Source organism: Colias croceus, chromosome 18 (assembly GCF_905220415.1).
Source record: "Colias croceus chromosome 18, ilColCroc2.1".
Taxonomy (NCBI): Eukaryota; Metazoa; Arthropoda; class Insecta; order Lepidoptera; family Pieridae; genus Colias; species Colias croceus.
Window position 1 is genome coordinate 4081299 of NC_059554.1, and position 19326 is coordinate 4100624.

At 33.1% G+C, this 19326-nt stretch overlaps 3 protein-coding genes and 1 long non-coding RNA gene across 4 annotated transcripts; 2 read left to right on the forward strand and 2 right to left on the reverse strand.

The window, feature by feature from the left end:
* Positions 1-424: 424 nt before the first annotated feature.
* Positions 425-7196, reverse strand: LOC123699455 (adipocyte plasma membrane-associated protein-like). Its single transcript, XM_045646387.1, has 6 exons — positions 7031-7196; positions 6738-6946; positions 6328-6616; positions 5870-6063; positions 2225-2442; positions 425-1797 (listed from the first exon to the last, which is right to left on the reverse strand). Exons 1-6 carry the CDS (start codon positions 7150-7152, stop codon positions 922-924), a joined length of 1908 nt encoding a protein of 635 aa, XP_045502343.1. The 5' UTR covers positions 7153-7196; the 3' UTR covers positions 425-921.
* On the forward strand, positions 2755-3716 carry LOC123699457 (transmembrane emp24 domain-containing protein 5-like). The gene has a single exon (XM_045646393.1). The coding sequence runs from the start codon at positions 2755-2757 to the stop codon at positions 3463-3465; it is 711 nt and encodes a 236-aa protein (XP_045502349.1). The 3' UTR covers positions 3466-3716.
* A 4423-nt stretch (positions 7197-11619) lies between the features above and the next one.
* Positions 11620-14111, reverse strand: LOC123699729. Its single transcript, XR_006752552.1, has 2 exons — positions 13800-14111; positions 11620-11716 (listed from the first exon to the last, which is right to left on the reverse strand). It is a non-coding gene; the product is annotated as an uncharacterized LOC123699729 (long non-coding RNA).
* Positions 14112-15383: 1272 nt separating this feature from the next.
* LOC123699728 (40S ribosomal protein S29) lies at positions 15384-19259 on the forward strand. Its single transcript, XM_045646742.1, has 3 exons — positions 15384-15539; positions 15644-15743; positions 19215-19259. Exons 1-3 carry the CDS (start codon positions 15478-15480, stop codon positions 19221-19223), a joined length of 171 nt encoding a protein of 56 aa, XP_045502698.1. The 5' UTR covers positions 15384-15477; the 3' UTR covers positions 19224-19259.
* Positions 19260-19326: the final 67 nt, after the last annotated feature.

A 19326-nucleotide genomic window follows, 5' to 3' on the forward strand; every position in this document is an offset into this window, starting at 1 on the left:
AATCTGATATCTAGAATCGAATGCATTGATTACTTGTCAATAAAAATCATCATAAGTTAATAAATTCGATTGACAAATGTTTCAAATCCGTATCGCTTAATACACTTTAATCGATGTTTTTATGCAGGTTACCTCTCTTCGAAGATAAAATTGATAGACGTCAAATGTTGCCTATTAAATTGGCTCGACTATAATAAAATTAGTTCAGATTAATTTGACAGATTTAAAAATGCAATAACTGCAGCGCAGCGTAGGTAACTGTAATCATTAGTTTACCGCAAAATTCGGAATTCTGCATTCGTCTATTATTACATATTGTTATTATTATTTACGAAATCAATTCGTTATGGAAACGGGTTTTATTCGATTAAAACGACGGATTGAAAAACATAATTTATTGCCTCTAGTTTACAACTATAAATATTTTTATAAACTTTAAAAATGTGTAAAATTTTTATGAAAAATATTTGGGTGTAAATAGGTATCTATAAGAATCAGATTTATAAATAATGTAGGTATCTCTAACAATACTAGACAACAACTTTAATAGACATTAAAGAATATGAAGGTAAAGAATAAAATAAAAAATTGTAGCGATTACCAATCCTCCAATAAACAATAAAAGATACAACCATGAAAGTGTTATGTGTTTGAACAATCAAGTGTATAACATCACAATATATTGCACTCAATGTGTCATGTTCTTAATGAGATAATTGTGAATACTTATATCCTAGAATATCTTACACCAAAATTTAAAAAGATTACATCAAAAAGAATAAATTACGATTTATAAAATGGAATGTAAAAATGTCTTAAAAATCCATTACCATACATACTTATTTTGAGAGATCCCACATGAGATTAATGAGTGATTATTTAAAATTAATGAGAAAATTATTAAGAGTAACACAATCTGTTTTATATGTGAGGGTTTGGAATTTCTTCTGGTCCACTTTTTTTGATAACCTTTAATTTATCTTTATTTGGTTTTGCTGTGTCTGAAACGATTTCTTCTACAATCGGTATGGTGTTTGGTACAGGTTTTTCTTTCTTAGGAATATTTTCTTCTTTCTTTTTATCATCCTTTTGTTTCTTAATTGGTTTCTCATCTGTTTTCTTTTGTGCTTTGCCACTATCAGTAGCCTTAGACTCTGCTTGCTTTGATGGAGAATTTTGTTTTACTGTACTTGGTTTAGGTTTCGTTTCCTTTGCTACATTTGGTTGAGACTCTTTTTTGTTTTCTGGTTCTTTTTGCTGTGGCGTTTCTGTTTTAGGTTTCTCAATATTATCAACCTTTTTTTGTTTCACTTCAGGCTCCTTTGGTGAAGGGGTAACTTTTTGCTGTGGGATTGGTTTCGTTGAAGGTTTCTGTGTAGTTGTTGTTGGTCTTTCAGTAGTTGAAGTTGTTGTAGGTTTTTGAGTCGTAGTAGTTGCTGGTTTTTGGGTAGTAGTAGTAGTTGTTGGTTTTTGTGTTGTTGTAGTAGTTGTAATAGGTTTTTGAGTAATAGTAGTTGGCTTCTGTACAGGTGTATCTTTAACTTTAGGTATCTCTTTCTTTAAATCATTTGCTAAATATGCCTTTTTAATGGCTTCTGGTATTGGCACAGCTGCGACAAAGTTTTGTTTGTGTGGTGATCCTAATACAAGTTTGTCATTAAATACAATAGCATCGCTAATATGTTTTACACTGCTGTCTGTGTTATAGAAAGAGCTAATGATGTTTCCATTCCAATCGGCTATCAATAAGGCGGTGAGATCTGGGGCCACTGGCGTTACAGTTTCTATATGACCAATCTGAAAGGGAAATTAAAAAACAATGTAATTAGCAAACTTTTCATTTTATATAGATTGTAAATTTTTACTTGTGATTTTTTTTAATACCATAAAAAAATTATACGATGTACATATTATACAATGGTATAATTAAAATAAAATTATATATTAATATAAAATATATTAATTTGATTAAATCCATACTAATATTATAAATGCGAAAGTAACTCTGTCTGTCTGTTACTCAATCACGCCTAAACTACTGAACCAATTTGCATGAAATTTGGTATGAAGATATTTTGATACCCGAGAAAGGACATAGGCTACCTTTTATTACGAAATATGTACCACGGGCGAAGCCGGGGCGGACCTCTAGTTATATATATTTTTTAAATTTACTTTAGTAAAACAGAGATAAAAAATGACTACTCAATAATTAAATACTTACTTTATATACAGCCTCTTCAAAGATTGGGTTAGGGAATTGACTGTTCAGGTACTCAAATGGTATTTCTATCAGTCGCGATACACGTGCAAGGAGCTTTCTGAATGTCGGTAAACTTGCTAAATGCCTTATTAAGATTGGGTTGTTCTCATCAGATGCAGAATATAAAGCTATCTGTATTCCAGACTTGTCAGGTAGAGCACGAATATTGTCGGGGGTACCTGTAATACATACTTCTTTGTAACAAATATATAAAGTCCAAGGAAAACATTGTTTAGGTATGTTTATGGCTTTTCTTGAAGTCGTATTAGCCGTGGTAAGTGGTAACTCACTGATGCAGGTTTCTAATGGTATTGCTTTTTAGTCGGACAAAAAGTTTTTGAGTTAAATCGTAACAAGAAAAATATTTCCTCTTGATAATATTAATATTAGCATAGACAGTGTCGAAAGAACTCGTAACAACTGAACAAATATTATACGATTTCCATACAACATTTTGGTTAAATTCTCTATAAGTTATAATCGTTTTTAACATGGATCTGCTACAATTAGGAATTCTGTTAATAACATGTAAACTTATAGCCTCACAAGCAATATTTGAATCTGACGTAAACATACGAATCGATGCTGGAACAAGAACCTGCATCTTCGAAAAGGGTCAAGCGGGTCAGATCATGGAGTTTTATTATCAAGTATTGGATGGACAGCATGGCGATTTAGATATATCTGTTGATGTCTTCGATCCCAAGGGAAACAAAATTATTGCCGAACATAAGAAGACACAAAACTCTATTATAATGGACTTGGAAAACAGTGGAGATTTCGTGTTTTGTTTAGACAATACACATAGCGTGATGAATTCCAAACTGGTGTATTTTTACGTGGTGATTGAAGATAAAGAGAAAGACCAAGAAGCGACGGTCAGCGCGGTTGATAATAATGGTCAAGAGCATGAAGAGAGCAAGGTAGTCGAGTGGATTGGAACCAATGCATATGATGAAGAGTATACAATGGATGTATCGAAAATAAATGAATGTTTAATGCGTGTCCTCAATCACGTTGTGCGTGCTCGCCATATGTTAGACATTTATAGTGCAACAAAGACGAGAGATAGCTACATAGCATTAGAAGATACATTTATTGTCGATGTTTGGTCTGCTTTTCAAATCATGTTCATGGTTTGTGTAGGAATGATACAAGTGTATATGATAAAGCGATTGTTTGATCGTCCGTGTTGCATTTAAATCATTTTTTTACATGTGCCATACCATTCATTTGCTATAAATTGAATTTAAAATCAAGAATACTAGGTACTATTAATATATAGTGAATCTGAATAAATAAATATAAAGCTTGATATTACTAATTAATTTATGTAGGTTTACATCTACTGTAGACTTACAGTAAATCGTCATAGTGTAGGGTCAATTATTCTTGCCTTAATGTACTACTTCTGTACCTACTGAGCTATGGAATAAGTATGAACAAAATGTTATTAAATAAAGCTTAATTAAAAACTAAATTTAATTTTTCAAACTCACTCATTTTTTTTAACACATGGGTAGGGAGAACTATGAAGCTCAGATATAAAATTTAATTAATTGTCTATTTGTCTGGATATTTATCACTCTTATGCTGGGTGCAAATTTCCATGTCTAATATTTATTCAAAACCCCTTTAAACATTACACATATAATGTACTAATAGCTTAAATACATAGGTGATAGGGGAATTTAAATATGACCTATTTGAAGGATAAACATGTTATCATATTTATTATTAAATGCAGTTCAAACAATCTTTTTTGATATGAAGTTTAAGGTTCAAATTTTATTTATAACCAATTATTTTATATATGACAAGAAATATCTACTTAAATAGTATATTAACTAAGGTGAACTTGCCAAGGGATGTAAATATTTATGTGTTATATATACATTCTATTAATCTAGATACAGTGTAAATTAATGCATGTAATGTCACCTCAATTAACAACAAGCTCTTTATAGCATCTCAGATTTTGTTTGCTTTAGCTCTTCAATAAATTAATACAATAAATATCATTATACTCAATAACCACAATAATAATAAGTGCTTTTATGTTACTAATATTTTAATATAATATGTAAATAGCACAGTAGTTTTCTTTTATATCTATGTATGGCAGCATATCCACACCATCAAACAAATTATCCAGAAATGCAACGAATATGGAATACACTTTTACTTAGCATTTATAGATTACAATAAAGTGTTCGATTCACTGAAGCATGATAAAATATGGGAAGCGCTCACCGCACAACAGGTTCATAGTAAATACATCAACATAATAAAGAAAATATATACAAATATGCAGACTAAAATACGTACAGAAAAAACAGGAGAATGTTTTCCTATTAGTAAAGGAGTTAGACAGGGAGATCCCTTATCACCCAAACTGTTCTTGGCAACCTTGGAGCATATATTTCGACAGCTTCAATGGAAGGAATATGGTATAAATGTAAATGGAGTATTATTAAATCATCTCAGATTCGCAGATGACCTCATTTTAATATGTGAAGATTCAAACACTCTCCAGGTTATGATTGAGCAACTGATACGCGAAAGCGAAAAGGTAGGATTATCAATTAATACCAGTAAAACAAAATTAATGACTAACTATATAAAAACTCCAATTAAATCTGACAGTGCTGTTGAACTGGAATATGTCGACGAATACACATACTTAGGCCAAATAATATCTCCAACTGACATCACAACAAAAGAAGTGCAAAATAGAATAACCCTGGGATGGAAGAGATACTGGGCTCTAAGAGACATAATGAAAAACGCAGATATTCCAATTGAAGGCAAGAAGAAGATATTTAATACATGCATACTACCAAGCATGACCTATGGTTGTCAGACATGGAGTTGTACGAAGAAAAACATAAAATCCCTAGAGACTTGCCAACACCGAATGGAAAGAAGCATACTTAATGTAAAACTAAAAGACAAAATTAGGCTAAAAACAATTAGGAAACAAACTAAAGTTATAGATATAAAGTACCGAATCAAACAGCTGAAATGGAAATGGGCAGGACATTTATCAAGAAGCAAGATAGAAAAGTGGACAAGGGAGGTGACGGAATGGTGCCCTAGATATAATAAAAGAAGTAAAGGAAGGCAATATCGAAGATGGGAGGATGATATAAAGGAGGTGGCAGGACCATGCTGGACGAGGATAGCAAGAAATAGATTGATGTGGAGAATTCTTGGGGAGGCCTATGCCAAAGAGCAAGACAATCATAAAACCGGTGTCTAATACAAACAATAATATTTTAATATGATGTTACTTTCATAAACCTGCATGTTCAATATTACATACTTAAGTAGTTTTTAAGAAGAAATGTAACATTTAGATTGTTAATAAAGGCTTTATTTATTTATTTATTTATGGCAGCATACCAACCAAACTTTCTGAGAAATCAGTTCTTTTGTTTACCATTATGATGTTGTTGTGCATGTTTAGACTGTATGTAGATCACCAGGATGCATCAATGTGGTTAGTTATGATTCATACAAATCTATATAGCCATTGCCAAGTTCTATACTGTGGTTCTCAATTATTAAATGGTTTTAAAATATACAATAAAGAATATTACTTACCAGGTAATCCATCCACAAATACTTCTGACTTTCCTTTTTTTGGTCCACTTAAGTAGTATTTAAGTAATCTTTGTCTTAATGTCTCCACAACTATGATAAAGCTCTCATCCGGAGACAGGGTAACACCATTCGCAAACCAAAGATTATCCAGAAGAACCTTATTTTCTTTTGTTGCTGGGTTGTAATAGAAAAGCCTGACAAGTAGTAATGTAGTATTATGTTATTATTATACAAATAGAGTATGTGATAACAATTGGACTGGTATTAGATAATTCATTTTTTATTTAAAATTTTACATTTTTGTTTATATATATATTGTTCTACCATGTTAAAACCTGTATATTTATATTCATTAATAATTATCTTTTTTATTTTTTATGTTATGAGTTTGATAATCAATGATACTGTTTACCCTTTTTAAATAATATTCAACTAAATATTTAAAGAAAAGTAATTACCTGCCAGAAGGGTCTGATAAACTAACATAAACTCCATCTTTTAATGTGTAGTCACTACTGGAATCTGTCCAGTAAATACCCCCATTTTTATCCAATGTGATGGAATTAAAGAACTGTGGTTTTTTACCATCTATAGGTACATTTGGTGAAACCAATTGCTGTTTTTTGTCTGTTTTAATATCCACTTTCCAAATACCATGATATGCATCTGCTATATACAAAGCACCACTCTTTTCATCAATATAAAAACCTAGAGGTCTGCCACAAATATGTTCTTGTATCAGGCCAGCTAAAACAAATAATTTATGATAGAAATTAAATTTTAAACTATTTATAAATAAAAGTACTTTTTAGTTATGTTATACAACTCAATCGCATTGTATTATTATTTAATAAATAAATATACTTACTGCAAGGTTTACCAATTTTAGTAACAAATGTTACATGGCCACCTGGTGAAAGTTTTACTATTTCCCCTGTGGCTAAAGAGGTGTAAAGTTCATTTTTCCATATTTGAAATGCTTCTGGGCCCAATATTTTACCTTCATACAACTTTTGAATATTGTTTAGAGCATCGTTTGGTGCTAAAGCTCCAATTCTTTCCTGTTCCGGTGCTAATCTACAAAAAAGAGTACATGTAGACAATTTTTTATGGGTGGGTTAACGGTATTTATGATTCAGGCTACGTGCAGGTTTAACTTACTGGATGTGTGAAAACTTAGTGTATGGTGGTAAATTCGGTATTAGAACTATAAAAGCTAATACTAATGTTAAATATATTATAAATTTAAAGCTTCTTTTAAAAATACCATATATAAACCCCATTATGGAGTTAAATTTTAACAAATTTACAGTTTACACGAGCCGGTGGCGGTAACTCGGTAAGTGAAAAAACAACTTTTCAAAAGTTCAATGATCGGTCACCTTTGTAAATTGGAATTTGACTTCAAGTCAAGAATGAAGTCCGTAACAAATTGACATGACAAGCTGACGTTTACTTTGAATCACCATAGAATCCACAATATAATCACAGACTAATAATAATATACTACGTATACAAACAATCATAAAATTGTAAAAAAAAAACTATATAACAAAGAATAAATAGATAATGAACTTCTGTACTTCATAATTCAAAATTATTATGGTAGTAACTATTATTGAGTGTATACCAAGAAGCTTATATCTAATACACTGGAGATTGCACTATGACCATTAACTTGTAACAAGAAAATATGACCTTGAATGACGTCAGTTATGTTTTTTGTCTCTTTCTGTGGGTGACCACGCTGGTTTGTAAATTCAGGATTTTTCGAAATAGAAAAAACTAAAAATCATGGTCCATAAATAATAACGACATATATTTTTAACAGTATTTATATTATAATAACTGGTTAACTTACAAGAATTATAACCTTTATAGGTACATACAATTTTAATGGGTAGAGAATGATAGTTTTAAATAACGCTTGATAACTTTTGGCTACAAAGCTTGAATATTAACCGATATATACATCATTAACATCCTTTGTAAATAGAGGAAAGTTGTGTTTTGCATCAGATGCTGTTTACCAAATTGTAAGTTACTCAGATCTTCTTTTTAAACGCGTTGCTTCGACGGGTCAACTTCAAGCCAAAAACATCAAAGAAATATAAATTTATAATTGAAATTTATAGGTTGAAATGGTTGTTAAATCATCTCAATAGATGGCGCGCGGTGTGTCCCTTAAGACACATAAAACTGAAAGGATAGAATAAATTCGATTGCTCAGGCGGGTCACGAGTGGCTGAGTTGGTTAGGCATCCGCCCCGGAATGGCGCGAAGGATGCGGGTTCAAGTCCCGCCTCGTGATCGAATTTTTTCTATCCTTTATAAATTTATATTTATAAAGCATTTGAATGCCATAAAAACCAAAAAATATAACATCAAAGAAAAACTGTTTATAACAGCCTTGCAAAAATTTCAGCTAACTTTACAAAGTTTATATTTCAAAAGGTATTTTTTTTCTGGGTCGTAATCTCAATAATTTTACCCTTGATAGGCACATATATTTTTTTTACTTCATTTTTTGGAAAGCTGAAATACGTAAAACAAAAAAATGTTAGGTTAAAAAGTATAAATTTCAATGTAAAAAAGAACAATCTTAAAACCACATGTGAGTGCAATACCGATGTCGTGTGTTGTTTCATTACTAGTATAAAAATCTTTAAAATGGTGTTCTAAATATTCATCAAAATATTGTTTTAGCAATAATATATCTGTGCCTCCAGTGAATAAGGGAGTAAGACGAGTTATTCCCTTTGGTTTTTATTGCACCATTGGATTCAGCTCGTCAAAATACACAACATATCAAAAGGACATATCTCTAGCTGCATCCTAACCCATTTTTTCGAATGACCCAAACGGTATAAGTAGGGTGTGATTAACGGTATAAGTTACCTTATCCATCATTTTAGGCAATCGCAAAGGAACTATTCGTCTCGAGTCAAAATAACCCACGAACACAAGGACGTATGTTATACTTTTTGAATAAAGACATAACTCATTTTGTTCCATCCGTGCTAACACTATTTTAGTATATAAACGCATTTGTGTCATTTTTCTAACATGAGCATAAAGGAACAACTCTTAGTGTCATTGGTTCAAGTGACGAAATGAGACAGTTTCGCATTAATGCCGTGTTGCTATTGGTCTATTTGAATACTGCACGGAAACAACAGACACTATTTCTTTTTGCTTTAGGGCCGATTTTTCAATGCCCAGATAAACAGCTAGATAGACTTTATTCTTCAGTTAACAAAATATTCAATTTTTCAATAGACGAATAGGACTTATCTATCGAATAACTACGTTATTTGAGGAATAAATCTATCTGCTGCTCCAACGGCCAGATAGCGTGCTATTCGACGATTAGACGTTTGAGTTGACAACTGACGCGTCAAATTTGGGATATTTTCGTATGTAATAACATAGAGCGTAGAATTTTTACAATAAAGCCTCTTTCTATAAAATAATTATCAATTAAAATCATATTGAATTTGATGTTTTTGATAGTACCTACTGATGATCATGCCATTGAAAATTTGCCGGACGCTGCCTTTATGTCGTTTCCATCGTAAAATATATAAATTTTAATACAAATTTAATCAAAACTCTTTACTCGAATCAAAACAATAATCAACAATCATAGAACACAAGATAAACTTAAAATGCACTCCCAACGTGAGTCATAATGACGGTTGTTGACATATTGCAAGTTGACTCTATCCCGCTCTAACCTAATTTAATATGTTTGTTTCGCCACTCCAAGAGCAGAGCTGCCAATATGGAAATATTTGGTCAGATAGTTATTCATCAAATAAATCACGATTGAAAAATAGGCGAGCCATTATGAGTTAGATAAGCAATTGAATAAATCTATTCGAGGGGTAGTTATTAGACTGTTTATCTGGGCATTGAAAAATCGGCCCTTATAATATTTTTCAATCGTTTTTTCAATAAATATGCAACAATAAATCTTTATATTTAAAAAAAAAAGGTCACTTATATTTAAAAAAACAATAAATCAGTCAACTTGGGATACTAATAATATTTCTATGGAAATTAACTATTTTTTGCAATAGATAAAAATACAGTTTTAATTAACACTTAAGTGCATTTAATGATATTATACTCTTTGTTTATATAAATACAGAACGATAATTGAATTTTCTAAAAAAGCCAACAAAAATGTTAAACTTATATTTTCTTCTTATAATTGGGTAAGTTTTATAAAAAATAACTACTTAGTTTTTTTTAATTTAATCTAACCAATAATACTATAATTATAGACGCATAGAAAAAAAATTATAACTATATTATGAATATTGTGTTCTCTCTCATATAGCGTTTTAGCCACTGTAATTTGCCTTTTTTATAGGAAAAAATCCGCAATATCGATACTATTTTGGTCCTGCATAATCGTTAACATATTATGGATACTCTGGTACCACATATTTTGAAAAAATTGGGATATTGTCACGTAGAGTCTCTTCAAGTCGTATTTGCATCCAAGGCACCTTCAAATCTGTGCTTAATTCTTTTCATAAAATCTCTGCGGCTCATTGTTTTTTCTTTATTTATCTATATTATTTTGATATTATATGATATAGAAATTGTTAAAATTTCATATCATGCCGTAAAATATCGCCACAGACCACCTATAACTTTCCCTGTAAGGTAACTGAACATACAGGAATATGGTTTTCGAGCTTCTCTTATCTCTTTATAGTGCTTGTATCCTCAATGTATAACCACCATGACATATTCGTTTATAACCACCAGACAACATCTCAGCCACCCAATCCTCTTTCTTGGAGTCCAAATCCAGCGGAGGACAACAGTCATTTACTAAAATTGAAGGTTTTTCGTCCTAGTGTTAAAGTTTTCTGGATCCTATTTTATACTCAATATATAGTATATATACTATATCATGTAAAACATGACTTGGAAAAAAAATATTCAAATAAATCACAAAATATTTTTTTTAAATAATCGTAAAAGTTACGAAAAGCCCAATTATACGTCAAAATGACGTACAACATCCTCTTTACTACAAAATGGCGGAATTTACCGGGAAGAGCCAATATGTTCTTACTGTTCTGTGAGAGCCAACTATATACTGCTAGGTCTCGACGGCTAATGAGTTGTTTCTGGATTTCGAAGTGATTCGATGGTAAATATAGAAAAGACAAAGATATTTCGCCGCGGTGTACATCAAATTTACGTAGATTGGACTTCTAAGGTTAAATGCATAAACACCTAAATGTTGTTTTGTTTTTATTATATCTAATAACAATAAAAAATCCGTTGATTTCGTTCGTATTGCATACTAAAATGATGATTAATTTGACGATTTTTGCCATTACAGTGCGACACAAAAGAGATGAAAAAAAATGAGGGCGCCACCGTCGCTCATATAGCAACACTGATACTGCGACGCAAGCGATCTTGATACTATAGAATAAAAATCAAAATATTAAAAGTAATAAATACCGCGATTTAAAGTTGTTTCATTGATCATCGTGTAAATTTAAGACAAAAATACATTAGTATTTTAAATAACCTACCTAGGTCAAATTTTACTTAAATGTATTTGGAATTAGTTTATAGAAATCGGTCAAGCCATTTAGACTGCAGAGGCGCACATAGAATCAAACATACGAACAAACAAACATACATACAGCTCAAACCTTAGGCTCAAACACATTACCCTCCTTCTGGGTCCGTCAGGTAAAAAAAAAACAAGGTGATTTGAAAACTACATATTTTTATTTATTTTTTGTAGATATTCTCCTTCATTTTTACTCCATTGCTCCACTATCCTGCGTACTGTGCTTTCAGAAACCCCTATAACAAACGAATTAAGATGAATAAAATCAAATACATAGTGCATTTAACATTAACATATTTATTTAGTAGCTTAAGACCCGATTTCACCAATATTTTCTAAATCAGAGATTTATTAATCGAGCTTCAAAATAAACATGTATTTTAACATCGTTGTCAGCTCTTCAGGTCCCAAGAAGGAAATCTAACAGCCGTTTATCAAATCGACCTTTACCTGAGCGACTCACGAATCATTCATTCGTATTTTAAACCGCCCGAAACAAAATGTCATAGTTGACAATGCCATAGTTTCGCACATTAGGGCTATTTGTTCTAGTTGTATAATAACTGTCATGTTTGGTAATTCGACTAAATCGAGATGTTCTGATACAGTATAAAATTTAATAATCATGTAGTAAATTTTACGTTTACTGGTTTATATGTCAAACGATTTGGTCGTTACCATGGTTACAAATGTTTGATGTTATTTGGAGATTGTTTTGTTGTGATTTTTCTTGTGTTATTTTAATTTTATTTTGAGTTGAATAAATACAATAATGTTGAAGAAAAATCGCGGTTCAATTTCACTTGGTAGAAGGTAAACTGGATCTGGTTGAAATTACGAAAAAAAATTCGGAGTCCGAAGGAAAGTGGAGAGATATCTCATACTAGAAGAGCAATTAACAAGAAAAATAAAGACAAAGATAAAAGAAAGCAGTAAATTAATATCTAGTAAATTCTTGTTCGTAATAACCTAGTATCTAGTTGTTATAACCAATTTATTGAATGATGTTGATAGGTACAATCTAAGGGTACAATAAAAATGTTTTATAAAAACAAGTTTTATTTATTTCGGTAACTAACATGAAAAATTACATATTTCTATAACAATGTCACATTTAAATTAAATTAGGATCATCATCATCGTCAGCCCATATACGTTCTCACTGCTGGGACATGGGATTGGTAGTGCTAACTTAAACTTAAACACGGTAAGGGATCAGGTCATTATCCACCACGCTATCTTATGATATGTCGGTTTCCTCACAATGTTTTTCACCACTGAGCCATCACTGCACTGCACTGCAATAAGCAGTTGGTCTGTAGGTGAAACTGATTGATTCCTAAAACAGAATTTAAAATTAAGATAAGTAGGTACATTTCATAATCATGAGGAGGCCTGAGCCTTACCTGAGTAGTGGTGAAGTTTACATTTGAAGTACCTATATTGAATTCAATACTAGATTTGACATGACTCACAGGATTATTATAGTTTAATTGAAAATAATACAGTATGTAGGAAGGAACCTTTTATGCACATAAATATAAATATTACCTCACGAGATAGTTTTACTTACAGATCCGACGGTTATTCGAGTTTATCTTCAATTAATTGCAATACTTCCAAAACCGATTGTTTTGATAAACGAAATCTTGTACTAAAATCAACATCATCATATTCTACGAAACAATGACGACCTCTTTATAAATTCTGGGCCGTCGCGTTCGCACTATATAATCCAAATTATACAAATCATCCAACACATCTTCATTTTCAAAAATAAAATAGTATGCAGAGTCCATCTTGACAGCAAGAAAACATCAAATCATTTTTTCTAATCGCTTGTTAAAAATTTAAAGAGCCTCTATGCCAGTAATTAAATATGATGCCGTGTTAAGGAAACTAAACCTCGATTAGGTCATGGTGGGACACTCTCTTACATTGATGTCCCGTTAAAAGAGTTAACAACGTGTTAAACTAACTAACAGAGCTTGGTGAAACTGGGCCTAAAAATATTTTTTTTATGTCGGAGGCCAAGACTCACTTTGGGTCCCTGCGCCACTCTAGTGTAGTAAGTAAGGATTCATAGATAGTTGTATGAAAATAGTTATCACTATACTATTTAAGGCTGGTTGGATTGGATATAACTTCTTGACTCAAATTGTGCTGGTCGCACTATAAAAACTAGTTTTTGTTTACATACAAATAACCTCAAATTAAATTTCAAAAACGTTAATCGCCCTAGATACGTACATTAAACACTCGTCACTAATGGAATATTCTATTTTACGTAGTACTGAGCAAAAACAAATGGAATCTCACCGGTATAATCTGCTGTACGTTTTGAAACGTTTTCCAAATATTTTTCTCGTTTTTCAGCTTGAAATTATGAGAAACACCGAATTAAAACTTTATACATGGCATCACGGACACCGCTACGTTTAACCTTTTTCATGATTTCTCCTTTTTTGAGTAAATTTCTTGTTCAAAATTACAATTTTATCTTAAGAATTCTCAACTTCACCAAAAAAACAACAAATTTTTATTCAACTTGACAGCTGCATTGAAAATTTAGGGTTGCCAGATAATGAAAAAAAAATTAGTTCCAAATTAATTAATTTCATCTCTTTTATGTCGCACTGTACAATGATTCTAAACAGGTAAATGCATGAGTATTGAGGAATATTGTAAATAACGTAAATATACACTTGCCTGTGAAATTATAGGCCAGAATTTGGTTTCCAAACACTTCTGCCATTTTGCACAATACAATACAATACAATGGCCTCCGACATAAAAAAAAAATAGTTTTAAGCTACTAAATAAATATGTTAAATGTACTATTTGATTTTATTCATCTTAATTCGTTTGTTATAGGGGTTTCTGAAAGCACAGTACGCAGGATAGTGGAGCAAGGGAGTAAAAATGAAGGAGAATATCTACTAAAAATAAATAAAAATATGTAGTTTTCAAATCACCTTGTTTTTTTTACTTGACGGACCCAGAAGGAGCGTAATGTGTTTGAGCCTTAGGTTTGAGCTGTATGTATGTATGTTTGTTTGTTCGTATGTTTGATTCTATGTGCGCCTCTGCAGTCTAAATGGCTTGACCGATTTCTATAAACTAATTCCAAATACATTTAAGTAAAATTTGACCTAGGTAGGTCATTTAAAATACTAATGTATTTTTGTCTTAAATTTACACGATGATGAATGAAACAACTTTAAATCGCGGTATTTATTACTTTTTATTTTTTTGATTTTTATTCTATAGTATCAAGATTGCTTGCGTCGCAGTATCAGTGTTGCTATATGAGCGACGGTGGCGCCCTCATTTTTTGTCATCTCTTTTGTGTCGCACTGTATATTCTTTATTTTCGGAAAATATTTATTAAAAACGCAACAACATTAACTTAAATATTCGAAGCGACGAAATTTTTTTGACACATATGCCATATTGTCAAACCGAGAGTTGCTATAATTTTATTATGGTGACTACCCATTATCAGGGAGTGTGACTTCTTAATGATTGGCTTAGACACTTAATTTATTTAGCATACATAATAATTGTCTCATCCAACAATGCTTCTGAATGATGTTGTTGGCAATTTATCAACGAACTCATGTACAAAATCTAATCTTTTGCACAGAATATTACAGAATACATAGTAGCCTTGGGAAAACTTCGTATTAACAGTGGCAATACCAAGTTTGGTGTGAAAGAGATAAAAAACATGAATTAGGGTCAATGAACTTCTCTTCAGTCGTCAATCCTAGACGATATCTCCAGTGTTTAGATATACATTATTTCTTGATTATTTCATTATTAAAATTAAATATTGCCATGTAATAATTATAGATTATAGAATTATGACACTGACAGAAAGTGGTGGAATTGGCCATAGGGCATAGACTACTTTGTCAAACTCTTTTTTTCGGTGAAGTTCGCCATTTTGAACGTGTTTTGCGCGTAAGCTCGCTCGAAACTCAAATAATTAAAAATGGGTCACGCAAATATATGGTATTCTCACCCCCGTAAATACGGACAAGGATCACGGTCATGGTAAGTTATGTTTTATTCTCTGGTGCGGTCCCTTAAAATAGAATAAACTATACACCTTAAATATGGTTAGAACACGTGTTTCATTCAAAACTAATTGCTTTCAGCCGCGCCTGCTCCAACAGACACGGTCTTATCCGCAAATATGGACTGAACATTTGCCGACAATGTTTCAGGGAGTACGCTCACGACATAGGATTCAAGAAGGTAAGGATTGTCATTCTGTTTAGAGTTGATATTTGAAGATTCAAGATAACCATTTAATTAATTGCTGTCCACATATCGACGTCCCCCGCGAATAATCCGGTAATGACCTATTACGGGGTTCTTCATGTTATGCGTTTTTCGGCATCTAGAAGTTAAAATACACCATGTAATTTTTTTTCAGAATTTTTCTATCTTTATTTACGAAGATATGAAAAACTACGCGTATATTCCATAAATTAACATTAAAATGTATTTTAAACGAATAATATGGTTTTAGATCTTTACGAAAAATAATATCAATATGATTTGACAGTAAACATTGTTACGATATTATTCAGGTAAATAGTTTTCTACATTCTTTAAGTAAGTGCTAGTACAGGCTTATTCGGGGTTTTATTAAGAAATCGATTTCCAGCTACATTCATTATGGAGTGCAAGTATGCAAGGTATTTTTTTTAAACACTCTTTCTATTACTGAGCAAATGATTTACACGGCCAAAAGAGATGAAAGTTTGATAGATAAACGAGGCAGGCATCAGAATAGACCACATCGAAACCTTCATCTTCATCTTCATTAGATGCTGGTCGTCCGACTCAGGTTCTACCTGCTGCCCAATGCATGCCACAGAGGAGCACCGAGGACACCCTCTATAGACTAGTGAGCCACATCAGAAATAAGAGAGAGGAGAAGAAGATTTCTGTTGTGGTATCTCTGGACATAGAAGGAGCCTTCGACAGCGCCTGGTGGCCAGCCAGGTGCCAGCCAGGTGCGGTTAAAGTTGGGTGTCCGGAGAACGTAAGGCGGGTGATCAGCAGCTACCTGAGTGGAAGAGGTGTGAAAGTTAGGTATGTGGGTGTGGAAGTGAGTAGAGAGACCAACAAGGGGTGCGTGCAGGGTTCCATAGGTGGGCCGCTCCTGTGGGACCTCTTGTTGAATCCTCTGCTATGGATGTTAGAGGAGATGGATGTGTTTTGTCAGGCTTTTGCCGACGACATTGTGCTAGTGTTTGATGGAGATACTGCTTTAGAAGTAGAGACGAAGGCAAACTGCACATTGAGGAAAATTGACGAATAGGGTGGATGGGTGGGTGAGTAGAAATAAACTAAAATTCGCGCCACACAAGACATGTGCCCTGTTCTCGACACGAAAATTAAAATTTGCCAGGCCACGACTTGTAATGGGGACATCCAATATTTCGAAAGTATTAAGATACTGGGCCTTACTATTGATGGCGGCCTGACATTCAACACCCATGTCGGAGCGTTTGCAAAAAGGCAATCGCCCGTTATAAGATTAAGCTATTAGCAAGAGCAGCTAGAGTAAGTTGGGGGCTTAACCTCCAAGTAGTTAAGACTCTATATATCGCAGTTATAGAACCGACTATCTTGTATGCATCAGCAGCGTGGGCACCCACAGCGGAAAAGATGGGGGTACAAAAGAGGCTTAACACCGTTCAACGGGGTTTTGCCCAGAAGATCTGCAGAGCATATCGGACTGTCTCCCTGAACTCTGCGATGCTGTTGGCTGGGATTCTCCCTCTTGATCTCAGGATACTCGAAGCTTCGAGGCTTTAGGAGATCAAGAGGGGTGTGTCGCACCCGGCGGTGTTGAGGGACAGGGAGGTGGAACGAATGGCACCCGCGATTGAGGACCCACATCCGGCAGAGCAGGTAGAGCTGGGGTTCGGCTTGATAGATGAGGACACCTAAGCCAACGTGGTTAACAGCCACGTCTATAGGGTCTATACGGACGGCAGCAAGATTTAGGGTCGAGTCGGAGCCGCCCTTTCCGTATGGAAAGGTGAGGCCGAGACAAAGGCCATTTAGCTTGCGTTGCCACCGTATTGTACCGTATATCAGGCTGAGCTCCTAGCGCTCAGAAGAGCAGTAGACATAGCCTGCAAGAGTAGAGCGGCAAAGGTCAGTGTCCTCAGCGACTCCAGATCGGCGCTCCAGGCAGTTACCCTGAGTTCCCCTCATCCCCTGGCTATGCAAATACGGGCGGCCCTCCGAAAAGCTGCATTGCAGAGGCGGGAGGTCTCCCTGTTTTGGATTAAGGCGCACGCAGGGCTTAAGGGCAGACGAGTTAGCCAAGGAGGCCGCTCTGGGGTTGAGGAGGAAACCGAATTACGATCTGTGTCCTGTTTCATTCGCCAAGCGTATTTTGAGACAGGATACGATCAGCGAATGGAATAGGAGATACGATGTAGGAGGAACGGCTGGAGTCACGAAGCTCTTTTTCCCAAGCGCTGCTGCTGCATACAAGGTAGTCGGGAAAATAGACATCACACACCACACCACACAAGTACTGACTGGTCACGGCGGATTCGCCTTCTGTGAGATTCTGATGAGGATTCTGATTAAATTTTTAACTGTAATAGGACCATAGTATAATTTTCATGATTGTGTAATCATGTGTAATAGTCGTGTCTTCAGTGCAGTGTCTATTTTTTATGATAATAATAACTATCGTGTTTTGTGAAACAATCCAAAGTTGTTTCATTTACTAAAATGTCCTGTATTTCATAAAATATACTATAATAATCATCAAATAATACTTAAGTAAACTATTCGAATAAACAGTAATAGTTATAACAATAAAATGTACGTTACTGTTAAACAATCGAATAACCTAATAATAGATTTTTACAAATGTTCAGTATACAAAACAAATAACACGAATATTAGCGCAACAAGATTTTACTGTTGCCGTCGAAAATATAAATTTACACGAACAATATCGTAAGTGACATTACTGACCAGAGCTTGACCTACACTAGTATAGTAAAATGCATCCAGCTAAATTATAACGAAGTCCTTGGGACTACTTAAATTTTGTTGAAATAACCAGATAGCTGAAAAAATTAGCTTCCATATGCGATATTAAAAGTCTCTGATACTTGTTGTTTAATGGAGTTATTAAGGAAAAATGGTTTTTTATTTTTCCTGAACATTTACACTTTTACGATTACCGGATTATTCGCGGGGGGCATCGATATCCACACATATGTAATAACTGGATTATTATTCAAATAGCATTTGTTGTTTTATCTAGGTATCTAATTATTATTGAAATTTTCTGAGCTATATTACATATACAATTCCTATGTTTATACATTCAAAATGTGACTAATAACATTTAAAAAATTTATTAGCATTATTTTTATTCATATTAGGTAGATCCTTGGTCAACTTTTTAGCTGCTATAAATTATTTGTTTAGATTCATACATATTATACAGTCTATTGGAAATAAATTAGGAGGGAAAAGACAGTTGAAAGAGAATTTATTTATTATTGTCTGAAACATAGGCATGTATTTTGGGCTAAAACTAACTATTTTAATATAATTAAAAACAATATTTTAAAATTTAAGTTAGTGATGAATAATAATATTATAGTTTTTCCCTGTTCATAATTTTTTTTGACATCTGTTGAAAGTGTTTCTAATTGTTATTTTTATTTGTTTCAGCTGGACTAAATGTTTGGAGATTAGGTTAATAAATTCTAAAACCCATTTTGTGTTTAATTTTTCAACATCTCCATTCTCCATACCAAAATAGAGCTAAAAAGAGCCAATTGAT